At 38.0% G+C, this 20,019-nt stretch overlaps 1 protein-coding gene across 1 annotated transcript in view; it reads left to right on the top strand.

The window, feature by feature from the left end:
• Positions 1–20,019, top strand: part of STAB2 (stabilin 2) — a 922,612-nt gene that overhangs the window by 686,080 nt on the left and 216,513 nt on the right. Inside the window, exon 56 of the mRNA XM_044087850.1 lies at positions 6,061–6,210. Within this exon, the coding sequence (XP_043943785.1) occupies positions 6,061–6,210 (150 nt within the window). The remainder of the gene's footprint in view (positions 1–6,060; positions 6,211–20,019) is intronic.

Below are 20,019 nucleotides of genomic sequence, written 5' to 3'. Positions count from 1 at the left end.
TTTTGTATTGTCCAAATCACAAATTCTTCTGAGTGAAAGGGACTTTTCTGTCTATGTTGAAAGAAGCTTTGATAGTCCCATTTATCAAGGAACTTTTATACTCACAATGTCAGAAGTAACTATGTTTGGTCTTGTGCATTTCTTCCTTGCCAAATGATGCACACATGAACCATGATCCTTCTCAAACTCACAAGCTGTCTCGGATCAGTTTCAGTTTACTTTCAGGACATGCCATAGTGGAAAGACTGCCCTTTTACAACATTGCTTTCAAATGTTTTTATTTTTTTCTATAATGGCACCTATCATACATTGAACATTTGTTTGATATCCCACCACAAAAATAAATAAATAAAGCAAAATGTATCAATTTATAAATAAGCCAAGCATGAATCAGTACAGTTCAGCTCTGGTCATTCGTACATTTTTTTTCATTTTTGTTTATGTACTCGGGTGAAGACCACTCAGTACTAATCTGCATTTATTTTTCACAATTGTTCATTTTGTTAGTCTTGTGATATTGCTGATCACAAAAGGCTACATATCCACACTGTTTATGTATTGCCAAGTCGGCTGTCATTGAGATAATCTCAGACAGCTGGTGTCAGATTTCTTGTTACCCAGCTTGACTGTAATACTTACATTTCAAAGAGATTATGTTAAAACTTTCACAGAAAGAATACCAGGTCTTTTTACTACAGGCAAGGATACACAAACATATACCTATATATATAAACATGTAATGAAACTATAAACAAATCAGCTGGTAAGGTTAGCATTTCGTGTATGTAGAAAGGTGTTACCATCTAGAAGTAAACTATTTACACAACCCAGTCATCCATATGTGCTTACCTGACTCAAGAAACTGCACATGGACCAATGAATGTGTCCAGTTCCATTGATGAACTACAGTTAGTTATATACAAAAAGTGAGAAAGAGCAACACCGGTACCACAGAAAGTTATAGTAGTGCAAACAGTGAATAGAAAAAAAAAAGAAGACACAAAAAGCAGTCAACATCCAATGCATCCTTACCTTTCATCTGTGTTCCTGCTGGATCAGCCATGCTGATGAATGGAAGGGATCTGTAAAAAGGCAATATGCTGCAAGTGATGGTCATACACATTGCAGGGGTGCTTAAATTAGTGGCAACCCAGCCTCCTATCTTCATTTCACTACTGGGCATATACTTTACTTTCAAGTGCTAGTAAACCTTATTGAATTGACCATTGATTTATTGAGACAACTTTACTTAACTTAGCTGGCACTTCTTTTCTAATTTTCTTGTGCTCATTCCTCTAAATAATGTAGATTTTGGGGGCCTTGATGTTTTGAGGATTTCTTCCTTAGAAAGGAATGCATGATATCAAGGCCATAGTGTGGCAAGGACGTCTGTAAGCTTTCTCCTACAACACTAGGGCTCCTTTTCTATCCCCATTTAATAGGCAGGTGGAATTTTTCATATTTTCTTTCGAGTCATTTGCTCATATTCAAGAATGGCAGTGAATTTCAAATTTTGGCATCTGGGGCAGTTCTTATTGCTATCATCCAGCATTTGTAGTTTGTTCCCTTGCTACTTCCATACATTTTCTATACATTTTTATCCATCTTCTGTTCTCTGTGTATCATTTTTCATGATCTCCATGGAATTCTTTTGTTTCTGCATTATTTCCCTCATTGTTCTAATATAAGCAACCACAAAAATCACCTTTTGGAAACATATATATATATATATATATATATATATATATATATATATATATATACATATATATCTGCTTTTCCTCATTGGCAGATTTAAATAATGTTTCATGTGGGCCATTTTTCCTTTTGGCTCTGTCATCTAAATATACACATTCACCTTAATTGCTGGGATAAGAAATATAATTATAACAGTCAATGGGCAGGAGCTAAGAAATTAAGATAAGCTGCCATTTCTGGGATTCCTGGCCATGTCTCCCAATAAAATACTTACTTTAAGCAAAATAATAAAGCTTTGATGGCATGATCTCATAATTACAGCATTGGAAAGGTGCCATTTGAGATGGGTGCCAACTGCTTCTGGTGTATATGTGCGAGTGAGCGAGACCCCACTGATATGAGACTGAGTTGGAGCAATTCTTTTGGTTGAGGAGCTATGTACGATGGCTTCCTTTAGTGCACTTCACTGTGTTTTCACCCAACAACAGTCACCTAAAGACGGATACATCTTGACATGCTATGAAGGCAGAGGTATGCAAGCATGGTGGGGAGGTGTAATGCATTTCATAACTAGACCGTGTATAAAGAAAGCAAGTTTTCCCAGACATTATGGGTTTATGAATCTTTAGCAAATGTTAGGAGACTGGAATGCAAAACTTAAGACTCTTGGGATGAAACTAAACACAGACAAGACAGCTGTTATGGCAATGAATGGAGAACTTAGAAAAACTGGAGATAGAAGGGAAAATTGTGGAAGAGGTTTCTGAGAGGGATGGTTGATGAGAAGGCAAGTATAAATGAGGAGATCGTAGTTAGAGTCACATGTGCTACAGCTAAGTAATGCCAGGAGTACTGTGTGACAGAAGAATGCCAAAGAAGCTAGAAAGTAAGATGTACAAAACAGTGGTGTGACCCATGCTTCTGCAGGGAGGAGAAATTTGGGCAATGAAGGCAGTTAGGAAGCTTGAGGTGATGAAGATGAAGTAACTGAGATGAATAGTAAGTTATACACCATGGGACAGTTAAAGAAATGATGATATCAGAGCAGAAGTCAAAGTAACCCCACGTGCAGAGAAGATCAAGTAGAGCAGATTATGGTCACATGTGCAGGAAAGCAAAAGATGATTTGGTGAAGAAGATTTGGGAGGGGACAAGACAATGGTAAGAGAAAATGAGGATATCCATCCAAGAGATAGATGAATTGTGTGAAAGAAGACCTAGGACAATCAGGCAGAGCAGTCAAAGAAGGTAAAAGAGTGGAACTGAATCAAGAGAGGTTGTGATATTTGACATAGCACTCGAAATAGGGGAAAGATGATGATGATGATGATGATGGAATATGGGTTTATTGAGTGCAAGATCAGATTTGTAATGTAAGTGCATTTAATTTAAACTCGGAGTTTGTTCATTCTCATGAAACTATCATCAGCTGAATGCAGTCCATCTTTTTATTTATTTTATTTATTTATTTTATTTTACATTTGTTGACCGGGCTAGTCTAGCTGGACATATATCCGTTTTCAGTAGAGGCCCGGGGAGAAAAGCTCCAATTTCATGAAGTACGAAAACAATTTACAGCAAAAAAGCAAAGCAGATTACAAAAGTACAATGGTAGGCTTGTGTAAGAATGTAACAATCAAAAAAACAGTTAGCAAGCACAAGGCAAGTTAACCAAAGACAGCTGGTTAACAATACAAATTTCCGGAATGCAACATACTAAAGTTAGCATAATAATAACTTATAAGAAAATATCACAAGATGGTCAAACATGCAGAAGGAAGATAAAACAAATTGTTTTAAATGTAATATAAAAGAAGTAGCTGGCATCAATTAGTTATATAATTTAGAGGGACGGTTAGGGGATAGTGAGGGAAGGTAGGAGAAAGGGAGAAGTAATTTCAGTCGGGTTTAGTACAAGGACAAAGCCACTGAGTTTTAAGATATTCTTTGATGTGTTTTTGAATAGGGTGTGGAGTTTAGGTTAGTTATTTCTTGAGGGAGCTGATTCCAGATTTTCCCAACAGAGTTTGCAAATAATGAGTCACCAGCTTTATTGTATGATTTAGTAGAGGCTACTAGAAGTTTATTAGCAGAGCGTAGAGTAGCTAGGTTCTTATAAGGTGAGATAAGTTTTGTAAGGCTTGGGGTAGCTTCTGGGTAGTGAAGAGACTTATGAACGATAAGTAGTTGCTGATAGAGTAAGTGGTTATTTAGTTCTAACCAATCAAGTTGTAAGAGGTTGAGACAATGGTGAGTTCTAAAGGGAGTAGCTGAAATGAATCTAGATATACTATTATAACAGGTATAGAGTTTGGTCAAGTTATTCTTTGATAAGTTAGTATATATAGCAGTGGCATAGAAAAGGGTAGAGATCAGGTGGGTCTGGGCAATGGTCTTTCTAGCTGCTGCGGTAAGAAAAGGTTTAATTCGGTAGAGAGTACCTATTTTTTTGTTAACTGATTTAATGGTGTTGTTAATATGGTCATCAAAATTAAGACGGTTATCAATAGTTACACCTAGTAGGCGAGTGGTCATATCTGGGTTAATACAGGTAGCATTATTAGAGGAGATGGTAAAGAAAGGTGTGGAAGATTTGTGAGTAGGAGTGAAGAGAAGAATTTTTTTTATTTGGCATTAAGAAGAAGGGAGTGTTCCATAAACCATCTTTGCCAGTGTATCAGAAATAATGCTATTTACAAAGCAATAGTGCATATTAAACACATTTTGTAGGAGCCAAGCACACACCCACCCACTCAGCCCAAGGATACTCATCCTTCTTGGTAGATTTAATGTGAATAATCACATCTCACTAAGTTGAAACATGCAATATTGCAACTAAAATATCTAAAACTATACAAATCACCTTTCCAAAAATGCTAACAAATAACATGCCTCAGCACTAAAAATAATCATTTTTGCAGGTGTACAAGCCCCCTGCATTCACGAGAAGGATGTTGTACCTCCACACCCCCCATCTCTCTATATATGAGTAGTCCTGACTGATTAAAAACAGATATGGTAGCATTTAAACACTATTTTTATTAAAAAAAAATATATATATATATATATATATATATATATATATATATATGTATGTTACCAACTGTTACACTCAGCTCATAATGTAACTGAAATGAATTAGCAGGGCTGAATGTTACAAAAGTCATCTAAACAGCCACAAGTCTCACAGATGAGTCACTACATAGCCTGGTGTTTAACAATGCTGCAGTACAGAACTAATGTCCCCTCCCAAAGTTGTAGGGCCTGGGCATCCACCTGAATGAACCCTATTATAATCCCTCACTGGCAGTACTGACCCATTCTCAGATGGCTTAGCATGTATAAAGCCTACTCTTATCATTCACATGTTAATTTGGGTTAAGTAAATAACTAGGATAAATGCAAGTCACTTTGTTGTATTTGGTGAACCGACAGCAGAAATTTGAAGTCTACATTTGTTGGCAGATAGATACATACATAGACAGACAGATAAATAATTTGCTTGTGCTGGTGATGGTGATACATTATTTATATTTGTTTCCAGAGTCATTGCATTTTATGCTTAATAGTTGTGTGTGTGTGTGTGTGTGTGTGTGTGTGTGTGTGTGTGTGTGTGTGTGTGTGTGTGTGTGTGTGTGTGTGTGTGTGTGTTTATGTGCATGAACATGTGCTCAAAAGTCAATGAACGCTGTATATTCAAACAATGAGTTCTTAGAAATAGCAAGCAGTTTTTAGGGTTAAGTCTCCTGCATTCCCCATAGGGAATATCTCCCAAAATATATAATTAATCTTACATCAGGCTTGCACATACTCAGAGAAAAAGGAAATACTTGGCTATCCTGCAGAACCAATTTATTTTCTTTAGCTGAAAATAAGTTCATGCAGACTCCTAAGGTGTCTTAATCGTATTCACTACTTCCAGTTACATTTACATCAAATTGCAGGCATTTAAGCATTTGTTGTGCTTGTTGTGTTTAGTGGAGATATTACAGCTGTCTACAGAAATGATACTTTGGTGGTAAAATATGGTGAAAAATGTCATAGCTTTACGCTGATCCATCAGATTTGGTGACAATGATTAAGAATTACCAGTCTCAATGTCTCAAGAACCATCACACATAACATTCTGTGAAGCTTCTAAAAATGGCTTCATAATTCTGTTTTGTTTTGTTTTGTTTTTTTTAATTTAAAGTCCATGTCTGACTGCAATCTACAGCCTTTTCCACTATGACCATGTTGAGTCTCTTTAAGCAAACAGAAAACTAGCAAAACTGTTTGTTTCTTTCTCATTTCTATTCTGATTTTAATACAAAGGCTTCTACTAAATAAATAAATATAAATGGACTTCTCTCTCTCCTTTAGCTTGCCCGGGAGGACCTGAGACACCGTGCAACAACCATGGCACCTGTGACAGTGGGTATTCAGGAACAGGCGAATGCAAATGCAATCCTGGATTCAATGGCACTGCATGTGAACTTTGCCAGCCTGGAAGATTCGGTTCTGAGTGCAAACGTATGTACAGCAGGTTTTTCAGTTCTCATATAAATAGATAATTGTTTTAGATAACATTTTTTAACTTTTAGTATGCCTTCTCCATAAGGCAAAAAGTGTGTGATGCCTTGGTACAAAGTGGCACATCGAGGATTACATAATAATAATAAAAAAAAAAAACACACAGTACTGATCATGGAAAAATGTACGTAGTCTACATTGATCATGTGACCTGCTCCAAATGTAAAGCATAGATCACTGTATATAGTCTACACTTTTATATGGTATGTCGTGCTGTCCCTTAGTAGGTTAGGAACTATGTTTTCTTTTTGTCTGTCATTAGATTAAAATAATGCTTTTGGCAAAAAACTATTGAGTATCAATGTCCTGTCCTTTATTAGGTTATGCACTCTGTTAGTTTTATTTATTTATTTATTTATTTTAATTTACAGTTTGTTTACCAGGATAGTCTACTGGGCTTGGAAAAGTCCATTTTCAATGGAGTCCCGGGGAGAAAAGCTCCATAAGAATATTAAACAATTTATACAATTTAAACAATTTAAGCATCATAACAAATGAGTAATACAGTATACAGTTTACAGAAGAATAAGAAAAAAATAAACATAACAATAAGTATATACAAAAATCTTAGCTAAAACAGGGTAAAATCTAGATGAAGAGGTGAATGAGGTTTGCATAGGCATCATGTTGTAGTTCTAGTGGATAGATAGAGGTTAAGTATAAATTGAAGAAGAGGAGATAGTGAGACGAAGTGGTTAATAGGGGTGAAGAAAGGGTGGGAAGAAAAGGGAAAGGGGAGAGGTAAGTATAATAAGAAAAAGGAGATGAAACTGAAGGAGGAATTGGAAGCAGGGTATAGTGTAGAGGATAGTTATGTAGGGTAAGATTAGGAACAGTTTTGTCTGTCATTTGGTTAACATAATGTTATGCTTTTGCCAAAAACCCTGCGTATCATAGCATCACACATGCTGATCAGCATGCTGAGTCAGCAATGTAACTTTCCCCATTACTGTATATCAATTTCCATTTATCTTTGTAATTAACACTACTTCAGATAATATATTTATATGTACTGTAGTGGAGCTTTTCTCCCCAGGCCTCTTCTGAAAATGAGCTCTTCTGCCCAGTTGAACCTTCCCGGTAAACAAACATAAAAAATAAAAAAATATATGACTAAGACATCCAGACTAACTTCAATCATTTTTTAACTATAAATGAACATCTACTGAGATTATTTTTCAGAAATTAGTTTTTGTTTTGCTATTTTTATTAAGTATTTTGTTAGTAGCTTTAGTAGTGATTAAATAAGAAGGAAAGTGGAAAAAAAATAAGAGGGTCTGGCCTGAAAATATTAATTTTACTTCTAATCAATCCTGCATATGTATATGAATATAAATATATATATATATATATATATATATATATATATATATATATATATATATATATATATTAGATATATGTGTGTGTGTGTATCATGTCATTAATTTATAACAAAAAGTACTGTCAAAACCTTTTTGCTGCTGAAACCAAAAATTCTGTCCTGCAAGTGATTTGGTTTATTCACAGCTATATTAACATGATATTTTTACCTCTGTCTCTCTCTCTCTCTCTCTCAAAATATTAATAAAAAACTGCATAATGTAATTGTGGCATTGTGTAAGGCCATTACTGGCAATGAATTTATCCCCTTAAGTCATTCATGATTTAATATTCACTAATATTTCTAAGTAGCATAAGCCAGGTAGCATACCAGCTAGATTAGGGTTACCACCTGTCCCACTTTGGGCAGTTGTGTCCTGCAAAAAAATTGTAAAAATGGCAAATGTCCTGAGATTTTAGGACAAAATTGTTTCCTATATTTTATGTAATAGTTGCATAAAACAGTTATTCTGTATCTGAAACACCTAAATGTTATAAGAAACAGGATAAGCAACTAAAATGCTACAATAATAAGCTTTTATTTAGGCAAAAAGGTGAAGTTCTGTCCTTTGTACTTGCCGTGGGTATGTTTCTGCCTCCAAAGTCTGATGTTTGTACCAGAAATGTCCCACTTTGGGCATTTGAAAAGGTGGTAACCCTAAGCTAGATGAAATATGAATTTTATTTATTTATATTTGTTTACCGGGTTAGTGCACAGATCTGTACTGACTAATTTCACAAACAAAAAATACAGAAATGTAAACAGTAACAGAGTAGTTCATGCTAATTAAATAGAAAAAAATGTATATATACATTCTAGTGAACAAGCACAGTGTAATGTACAATCAATCAGATTATAATGTACAATTGCTACATTAGTTTCTAAAGTGGGCCAAGCCACTGAATCTTGAGAGAGGAAAAGAGACTCTGAAAGGAGATACGTTAGGTGATATGTCCTGTGTTGAAGAAGGAGCATTTAGCTTGGATGTTAATGACTTATGCTTTGAGTGTAAGGTTATTCTGTAATCTCAGAGCATTTTGTGTAATATATCTGTCTTTACTGTTATTTGTTTTTAATAATAGGTTTCCCAGTTTGCTGTTTGCTCAATCATCTAGTACATTCCAGGCACTGAATTTGAATTAAATCTAGATTAGACATTCTTGTAGGTTAAATAGCAGTCATCTCTAAATAGCACGCAAGAAACCAAATGTAATGGAAAATCCTGAGGCCATTCTGAATAGTTCAAATCTTCCACCCATCTATGTTGTTTTTGTTTTTCTAGCTGGGAATCAACCATTATACCTTTCAAATGATTTTGTTTTGCTTGTTTGAAGGCTAGAGTACAGTTGCTTTCATCAATGAGTTGAGTGATACAGAAAATTCCCTCTAGTGGGTAGATATATCATTTAAAATTAGATGAGCTTCAGAATATTCTTTTCTCATGCTGGTAGATGCACAGTGGTCTGAGTTGAAATGTGTCCACTGTTTTGGCTAAATATGTAGTGATGGTGTCATGTATTTTACGACTTAACCATTTCTCTTGTAATCATGATTTATGACCTTTTGACAAATATCATGACACTACATTTCTTGACATTAAAGGCAAATGTATTGCTACAGCACCAGATATAAATTTTCTGCAGAACATCTTGCAGAAATTCAGAATCTTTTTTTGCAAAGTGATTATGTCATCCATTTTCAGTCATCAGGATGTCTGGTTATCCAGAGCTCAAGTCTCACTTTTATATCCGAGAAGTATAGTCCAAGAAAGCAGACAGTGGAACCTTATCACAGAAGGCTTATCAGAGTGAGAGAGGGGTTTACAGAGAGACATAGAGATAAGTGCAACTCTCTGTAAGTCAGAGATGCTATCAGGCCTTCTCTGAAGGACTCACAAAAAAGTGTGATATTTCTGTTACTACTACATCTATGAAATAACTTGCTCATAACTATCCTTTATTTTGTAACTTAAATACAGCTCTATAGTCTCAGTTGCTTACAAGGTTAGCATTGCTGCCTCACAGCAAGAGGTTTCTCCGGTTCAATCCTCGACTGAGGTGTCTTCTCTGCGGAGTCTGCATGTCCTCCCTGTGGTCACGAGGGTTTCCTCCGGGTGCTCAGGTTTCCTCCCACATCCCAAAGATATGCTGTAGGTGGATTGGAAACTCTAAATTGGCCCTAGGCATTAGTGCATGCATGCGTGCGTGTGTGTGCCTTCTGTGGAAGGTTGGACACCGGGCTGGCAACTCGACACCGTAAAAAATTCCACTGCCAATCATGAGAGTAGAGGTGATCCGCTGTGGTGACCCCTAACTGCAAAAACGCCGAAAAAAGAAGTCTCAGTTGCTTACAAATTCTACAAGGTTTGTACCTTATCTGCCTTCTTCCCAAAGGCCACTAAAACTTGAGCGATACATAACCCAGTTATGTGTGGAGCCTGAGTGACCAGTTAAGGATGTAGATTAATAAAGATACTAGGAAAAAGCAGAAGTATAAGCCAAGGAAAGGATACTCGATTTTAATAATGTTAGTGCTTTTGTTTGTATTTATTAAAGCAAACTTCTTCAGACATCAACACAAAAATAAAATCACAATTTAAATAAAGGATGTACATTATGCAGGAAGTGGGTGGGGCATATTGTTACTGATGAGTTACATTGTGAACTAGAGTTATCAACCAAGATGTCAGGAAAAATCCACAGGGAAAATCCAGCTAGCCTTCAGGCACCACTCTAACATTCTGCCCCCACAGTTTAACTGCTTGCTTGCTGATAAATATGGAAATGAGTGGGTTATAGTGGTTTCCTTACACAAAGGATAACCTTAAGGCCATAAAGCTTTAAAAGAGTCACACCACATACCACTCAGAATAGTTACTGTTAAAAATGCTTAAACAACTGTTATTCACTGCAGCTGCAGTCACACTGCAAATATAACAAAACTGAGGTGAATAGTCATGATCAAGGGTGGTTGGCAGTAAACCTATGGCTGCAATATATGAAAAACTGCCCAGGCAATACAGAGAGTAATGTTCTCAATTATTTACAGGTCATTCATGCATATTACTTGTGTCACAGGAGCTATGTAGATGCATCTATGAATGACTTACAGCCATGGTTTTTGTATGATATGGTGACAATATTTTGTATGTTGGAAATATAGTGTCATTGCAGTTATTTAGAGGTACAATTTCTAGCTAAAGTGCTTGAAATCATATATTCTCTGCAATGTCTCTACATTTAACATGCAGTCTATATCACTTTTACCAGAGAAATCACATTGTCCTGGTCCCCTTCAATGAACACACATCACACCAAATGACATTTGGTGACCTTTATTAAAATTCCATAAACATAACTTTATTGACCAACTAATATTTTAATTTATCACAGCATAAACATCCATATAACTGTTAACTAGGGCAGCATGACCCCACTCACCCTAAGCAAATAAGCAGCATCCCCACCCCCGCTCATTTATTTTACTTGTCAAGCAGTGTCTGTTGCTCACTTTCATTTTCCACTTATTGAATTAATCATCCAACCAAATATGCGGCATCCTTAGCTCCTCTCTCTTACTTTTACTTATTAAGCAACATCCAACCTCTCATTTGCATTTCCCAACTCATTGAAATGAATATCCAACACCAGAGGGGGAACAGAAGAGGGACAAGCCTGCCCCTCTTCTCCGCCCAACAGCCTTATCAGACTGTTCCCTCGCCTTCATACCAAAACTTCCAACAAAACCTGCCAAAACAAGCTTAACTGTACATTAAAAAGGTTGAGGCCAAACATCACTTGGTGTACTCCATCCTCTCTGAACCAAACTGGATCCTTGTCCTCAATGTCCCAAAGCCTATCATATAAATACCCAAAGCAATCAGTTGCCTAAGCAGCAGAAATCAAATCAACGATCCCTCTCCAATGCCAAATTAATACCCATGCCCTTGTAAAACCTAACACATCCTCATTTACCCTAAATACCAAGGGGAGCTTTGCAATTATTCTCAGGTTATTACCTGCTGAATATACCACCAAACACTAAAAGCCCAACGTCATCCAAAACAGAGCAAGCCCAACTGCGTGCCATCTTGCCTAACTGCAGCCTCCTTTTACCGCCCAAGGAAATAATGACAACATGAAATTTACTTTTCAATAGATCAGTTTAATAATTCAGTCACTGTACCCACTATCTATTATAAGCAAAACATTTGATAACCAACATAGGATTTGCTGACCAATACCCCACTCTCTTAATGAATTCAGTACTCCATAAAACCAATACCCCCCTGGCTTGTAACCTAAGGACATTCCATATACCAATGCCAGCCCTCACAACAAAACTTATCTTGTCAATAGCCATAGTCAGTTTTCACACTGTCAAACTGACTCCAGTCCTTCAAACATGTGACCTCTCATTCTGGATTTAGTAGAGTCACATAACCCTGTCACCTGTGCAGTTGTCTAATTGTAGCTAAATCCACCTTGACCAACTGAACTGCCTAACCTTGTTCCCAAGCCTAAACACAATTTTAGCAAAGTCTTGCAAAGCCCTACCATATACCTTTACCCTCCCATCAAACGCTGCCCTGGAATCCTGTTCCCCAAGTAATCATTCCAAGCCAACCTAACACACCTCACCTGACAAGACTTATACTGCTGCCCTATTGTTCAAATGAAAATTAACCATTTTCTTCACAACTTCTCCTACTAAATCTTCAACACCAGACAAACTGAAAAGTAACTCCAAATAGTAGCATCCCTCCCCAAAACGTCCTTCCATCCCATACATCTCTCCTCCAGATGTCCTTCCGTCTTGCCAGCCAACAAGCCAAAATCATGCCTCCCCCTCAAAATATGTGAAATTCAGGAGCCCAACAATCTTCTTGACATCCTTAATCTGCCCATGTCCTGAAACTTTACCTCTCAACATTTTTTTTTTATTTAACTCAAGCAACCATGGCCTCATCCACTAACAACCTCTGAAACAATACCTTGCTTGGACATTCAAACTTCTGCTTAAACAATGGAAATCAGTTCCTCACACATCCCCACCCACATGCCTACCTTGCAATGTTCTGTCAAACCCTTAATCTAGTCTTAAAGTCCCACCCACTGCTGCACAATCCCATAGTTAACAGTGCTAAACTCCCAAAGTAGCAGTGGCCACCAAGCAACCTCTCTGCATAAAAGTTAATTCTTTCCTCACAACTTCTCCTGCTAGCCATCGACTCCAGCCAAACTGAAACTAAACATCACTTCTCCAAAGTCCTTCCATCCTCCTGGCCTGTGAGCCAAAAACCATTCCCCTCAAAATATGCCCCCAACCCCAGATTTGCTGTTGCATCTGTAAACAATTGCAAATCCCCCTGAACATCCCAATTTGCATGCCAAATGCCATACCATTAAACTACTAAACACAAACCAACTACAATGCCAAATCAGCATGCACCAACTTATTAACCCTCACCCAATGATGTTTGATTAAAAAAGGGAGGGCCACGAATCCACAAAGTGACCCAGTTGAACTGACTAACATGCAAAATTCTAGAGCCTCAAGAGCTGTAAAACATTCATAATCCACCCTTGTCCCTGGCTTTCACCAACAGTGCTAACTGTCAAAGTAGCAACCAAGCAACCCATCAGCACAGCCTTGCTCAAGTAACTTAAACCCTACTACCATGCCCACAAAGCCCATCCCAAACTCATGCTGCTATGACTCCACCCCCCTGTGGACAACCCCAGACTCCCCTTAAACAAATCCAAACCTGCTTCACCCTGCCTCTGACTTACCTCCTCCTCACCTATCCCCACACTACTGCCAAATTGCACCAACTCTGACATGTATAAGTGAGTACTTAATAAAGTAGAATTACCTGCGACCTCATTATGGACCACACCAGCAGCCAGAACCTCCACTGCAGCAGCATCCATTCCTTCTAAGTCCACTTCCTTCAGGCCACCAACTGATGCCCAACTGTGCTTCCCCAACTGCAAAAGAAAAGAAAATAGTAAAAACTCTGCACACACAAACCAAAACATCTTCATCATCACATTAGGTGCTGCCAGGGGGCCAACCCTGTTCATCAACTGCACAGCCACTACCCGGCTCCGCATCGCCTATCCTCAATAACCTGGCACCACCGTATCCATCCACAAATCCTTTTGCCACCAGCAAAGGAACATATTGCAGCAATGAGTTTTATGACACAAGCAGCAGTAACTATGGATACGGGGTAATTTAAACATTGAAAAACCTGTCTTACCTCATGATTTTCATCCAAAATAAAATACCTTACTGTAAGGGCCAGGCTAACTTAATTCACCAAACTGTCTTGGGATCATTTCTGTAAACAGGCACTTAAAAGACATCCCTGCATAATCACTTACACCAATTAAAATTCAAACAAAACTACATATTCCTTGCGCTGCTTTGTTCTACAAGCAGATCTAACAGCAACCTGTACCCATCAATGAAAATTAAGATGCTTAAAACAAAGAGTAAAACACCTTCATAACCCACCCATACCTCTCAAGTGTCCCTCATCTCAGGGAACGTTCCTCATTTGGGGTCATCGAAGTTCATATTCCTTGAAGTTCCAGACTGAAAAGCCTGTCACACATTTTGTGTCAACAATTTAACTGACCTCAGTGGTAAATAGAACTGAATCATATTATGTCATAAAAAGGCCTATTCTATAACTAACATTATCACCTTTCAAATCCTATGTGTTTCCTAGTTAAAGTTCTAGTGAGCCATTAGTAAGTGTTTCACTTTCTCCCTATTTGTTCCACATTATAAGTGGTAGCGTTCCTCATCTTGGAGACGTTGAGCTGAATTTTAATTGGTATGAAGTCTGAAACTTAAATGCAAGCCATTATTTTCTAACTTCACTCTTTAATGATTCACCACTAAGTCACCAGCAATCTACAATTTTTATGAAAATGGATAAAACATATGAACTAAAATCTGGACATTCTGTGAAAATCTGTACATTCTGTGAAATTCTATACAGTTGCAAGGTGTGAGCAGCAGGTCAGAGCCCACCTGGCTGATGGCATTAATCACTGCAGTGTACAAACTTTATGATCCCACCATTCATTACCAGGACGTGGGATCTGGACATGCATATATGCAGGTTCATTTACAACATGATACAAGATTCGTGCTAATGTGGCAAGCATCTAAACAGTACTGGAGTTGGTGAAGGGAATATGGAAAGAAATCTGTGGGACTGTATCGCAATATCACTCCATTTCCTACTGCAGCCTATCAACCAATACGTTAATGGGTAGAAAACGGATTACTAGGAGTAAACCCATAAACATATAGAGAACCTACACCCCCACAGACAAACACTGATCAGAAAACCAGGAAGGCACAGTGGTGCAGTGGCCCACACTGTCACCTCATAAGAAGAGGCTCTCCAGTTGACTCCTGGCGGGGCACACCCCTTCCACACTCACATGGGCCTCCTTCAGGTGCTTCATTCTCCTCCCACAACACAAGGACAAGCATCTGGAGAGTCCCACCCTAGGCTTCCACCAAAAACCAGCCCGTTCCAAGTTGGACTTTCTGGTAAACAATGTTAAATAACTAAATAATAAATAGGACTAAACAACCAGAGTCTGACACTGAGATGCAGAGATCTTACCAATAAAATGCCTATAAATATTTGTGTGTATGTAAATAGAAGATATTTAGAGAATGTCCCCCAATTTTGTACCATCACCTAATTGTTTTTGACTTTATTCCCGATTTAGAGCAAAGGAGATAATAAGTATGGCTACCCCTATAAAATTAAATTTAGGCAATATTTGAATGGCAGCAACTTAAATGGATTTTAAGGATCTGCAAAACTATTTACCTTCAAGAGTGTTAGGGAACTATGAAAATTACTCCACTCTACAATTAGAGGAACACTCTTTTGCCAGCCCAAACTTCTCCAACACTATTTAATTTCTCCAAAGCACATTCTTCTATGGGATGCTGCCAGAATTAATCACAAGTTTATCCTTCACACTTCTCAGCATAGAATTTCCAGAACTGGATTTAAAGAAGTGAAAATAAATGTCTGACTACAAATGTAGCTGCCGTGCCAGTTTTCCACACAGTCAATGCCACACTGTTTTTTGGTTGGTAGTAACAACAAAAAGAAGCCAGGTATGCTAAACTAACTGCACAGAGTTCTTAAGAATCCCTAAGGTTAATCATGTCATCTGACACTGCTCTGAAGAAAGGAAATAAAACTAATGGCTGCTAATGAAAAACTGCAAGCCATAAAATTGTTTTGATACTTTATTGCTATTCCCAGTATTTCCCTAAACACTTCCACCAGTTGCCAAGATGAAATAAACAGTTTTGTATTAGGATGAATCTTGGATGGGTCTTTAGTCTGAACTTCAATGTCAGTCATTATTTATTTATTTTTTATGCAGTCTAATGATTGGCCACTAGTTTATCTGAAAACCAAAATTTATGAAATAGACCAAACTAAGAGGCATAACTCCGGACCTTCTGTGAAAATCCCCGCAGAGAAGAGGCATACTGCCTCACGCACAAAGGTTATTGCTGCAGTATCCATGCACAGAGAGCACCTATTAACAAGGAAACTCACAGCCTGTGAAAAACTGCTTACTGCTGAAACAATCCCCCCTTTGGCGTCTACCTCTAAAAGAAAATCCCAATGTTCCAAAGATGACAGCTCTCCCACAAACATAAATGTGACAGGCTGTTCCTCTGCACCAAACCCCATTAACAGACACCATTCCATATTTTTTTTTTATTGCATTATACTATGTGATTATTATTATTTTAATACAGAGAGCCCCCTCACCGCACAAGAGTTCCAATTTCCAACTCCTCGGCCCAAATACTTAATCTCTCCCCCACACATGCCCACTTTTTAATCCTCAACCAGCAAGCCAGGATAGGGACCAAAAAAAATTGCTACAGACAGTACTCACCTTTTTCCACGCTTACAAACATTCCAGTTACAAGGACTACCTGATCAAAGGAGTACCTACAGGTCATCCTGGACGTAAGCCTGCACTATAACAAGTTCACGCCAAAATGTGATTCCTTACTTAGTTACACTCTCATAAAACCCATCAAGCCCCTCCCTACACTTACCTCATTTCCTTTCAGTCCTCCTATTTTCCCATTTGACCCTTTCTTCCCCCCAACTAGCTTCCTTCCCCTACCCTCTTATTCCCATTACTACTTTTACCTAGACCCCACCTGAAGATGTCCATGGACAAATTTGTTTGTTACCAAACCTCATTTTTGCTGAAGTACATTTGCAACTAGGATGATGATATTATTTGTGGATTTTTTTTCTTTTCTGTACCCTATCTATCATGCCAAGGTGTAAGTACATTTGGTATATGTTATAACGTTTACAAATTATTAAAATTAGAAGAGTGAATGACATTTAACTTTATTTCTCAATATTACAGTTTTAGTTCAAGAAATTAATTATTTTCTTTTTCAAATTCCAGGATATTTGTCAATTGAACTCCAAGTCTAGAAAAATTACTTCTGGCTTCCCTAAAGTTAATGCAGTGAGACACCAAAAATTTCTTTAAAGCCCAGACACCTGTAGCTGGCAGAAATTCAGTAGAGATTATCCAGTCCGAAATAATAAAACTGAATATCTCAAAAGCAGCGGCATATAGTCAGCCAATAGATGTAACAGACTTGCTCACCAGTCAGTCAATAGGTGTAACAGACTTACTCACCAGTCAGCCAATAGGTGTAACAGACTTACTCACCAGTCAGCCAATAGGTGTAACAGACTTGCTCACCAGTCAGTCAATAGGTGTAACAGACTTACTCACCAGTCAGCCAATAGGTGTAACAGACTTACTCACCAGTCAGCCAATAGGTGTAACAGACTTACTCACCAGTCAGCCAAAAGGTGTAACAGACTTACTCACCATAGTGTCATTTCCAGTGGTACTGTGTAGTCACTATACAGTCATTTTAGTTGAAGTAGACAAATGCATTTTCTTTGAATTAAATCGTTTTGCCTAAATGTCTTAGAAGTTAATGAGCTAGAGAGTTTAATTTTTAAACACATAAAATGTCAGTCCAAATTTATTTATTTATGACAGACATTTTTAGTGTTAAGCAACTAGTAAAAAGAATGACACTTGATGTATAGCATAATCCAACCAGAAATATGTAATGTAAACAACAAAAAGTTTCAGTTGGATGACAACACGCTCCTTGTAATAATCAGCCCACTGAAACAAACCAAATTACAGCAACAGAACACCAGCAGTCATACTAGGGGACACACCCCTGCTACTGTCCTACTAACACATAAGTACTGTACAGGGGCAGTAGACCGCATGGACAGCAAAGGAGTGGGCAAGCACAGTTTAACAATAACAACACTACAAGAACCAACAACATCAAGTCGTAGCAAACAGCACCACTGGAAGGGTGTACTTTATACACACACGTCACTGTGATGCATAAGCAGTACTATACATACTTTGTCATCCTAATAATGTGCCGGCCTCCCTTATGCCACACCCTCTTCTCTACTGTGTGTGTCATGTCTTGTTGATTTTGATCCCCCTGTAATGTTGTGATTTTTCATGTGTGCAGTTCTGTGTTGTCACCACCATCTGATTGTAATAATGCATCAATCAAGTACTGTATGGGACATGTCACCTGGTATACCTATCGATAATGTCTCTGGGCAGTACAGTTGGTAGCATGTCACCTGCTGTGTCTGTCAGCACTGGGGTATTGTCAGTCCAAGTGAGTCATCACACTGACTTTTGCTTGCATTGTGTCACCCTCCCATCAGAAATCCAAAAATAAGTCAGTCTAAGAAATAACTGTCACACATCCTTTTTATAATGCAGGCATTCTAATCAAGAGCCATTTATGGCAGGTCTATACTTAGCACAGGGCCTTACAAACAGTTCTTTATTATTTCAGTAAGTATATTCCAATGTCCACAGGCCTCACTGTATGGAAATACAAGGTGCTTGGATGTACTGCAAGCCTTAGTGAGCTTGTGGTTTGGTCTTATAAACTTATAGGAGTCTTGGGACTTCAATGTTTCAGGTGCAGAACCTATACTCTATGAATGTCTAACCCATTATTTTGAAGTTTGTTTAAGAAGGAAATCGGAGAATGTAGAAAGAAACAAAGAACAGTAATATAAATGAAGGCTGTCAAAAGTCACAAGCTTTGCTAGCATGCTTCCTTCTTATTCCTTTGTGTTACAGTTTGTGACTGCACTAATACTTATTCCTTTGTGTTACAGTTTGTGACTGCACTGACACGTATTCCTTTGTGTTACAGTTTGTGACTGCACTGACACGTATTCCTTTGTGTTACAGCTTGTGACTGCACTGACACGTATTCCTTTGTGTTACAGCTTGTGACTGCACTGACACTTATTCCTTTGTGTTACAGCTTGTGACTGCACTGACACTTATTCCTTTGTGTTACAGGTTGTGACTGCACTGACACTTATTCCTTTGTGTTACAGTTTGTGACTGCACTGACACTTATTCCTCTGTGTTACAGTTTGTGACTGCACTAATACTTATTCCTTTGTGTTACAGCTTGTGACTGCACTGACACGTATTCCTTTGTGTTACAGCTTGTGACTGCACTGACACTTATTCCTTTGTGTTACAGTTTGTGACTGCACTGACACGTATTCCTTTGTGTTACAGTTTGTGACTGCACTGACACTTATTCCTTTGTGTTACAGCTTGTGACTGCACTGACACGTATTCCTTTGTGTTACAGGTTGTGACTGCACTGACACGTATTCCTTTGTGTTACAGGTTGTGACTGCACTGACACTTATTCCTTTGTGTTACAGTTTGTGACTGCACTGACACGTATTCCTTTGTGTTACAGTTTGTGACTGCACTAATACTTATTCCTTTGTGTTACAGGTTGTGACTGCACTGACACGTATTCCTTTGTGTTACAGCTTGTGACTGCACTAATACTTATTCCTTTGTGTTACAGCTTGTGACTGCACTGACACTTATTCCTTTGTGTTACAGTTTGTGACTGCACTGACACGTATTCCTTTGTGTTACAGCTTGTGACTGCACTGACACGTATTCCTTTGTGTTACAGTTTGTGACTGCACTGACACGTATTCCTTTGTGTTACAGCTTGTGACTGCACTGACACGTATTCCTTTGTGTTACAGCTTGTGACTGCACTGACACTTATTCCTTTGTGTTACAGGTTGTGACTGCACTGACACTTATTCCTTTGTGTTACAGGTTGTGACTGCACTGACACTTATTCCTTTGTGTTACAGGTTGTGACTGCACTGACACTTATTCCTTTGTGTTACAGTTTGTGACTGCACTGACACGTATTCCTTTGTGTTA

The sequence above is a fragment of the Protopterus annectens genome, chromosome 11.part0 (genome assembly GCF_019279795.1).
Source record: "Protopterus annectens isolate FY-2018-M chromosome 11.part0, PAN1.0, whole genome shotgun sequence".
Taxonomy (NCBI): Eukaryota; Metazoa; Chordata; order Ceratodontiformes; family Protopteridae; genus Protopterus; species Protopterus annectens.
The sequence above is the reverse complement of the archived record's forward strand: the minus strand, read 5'-3'. Positions and strand labels throughout refer to the sequence as shown.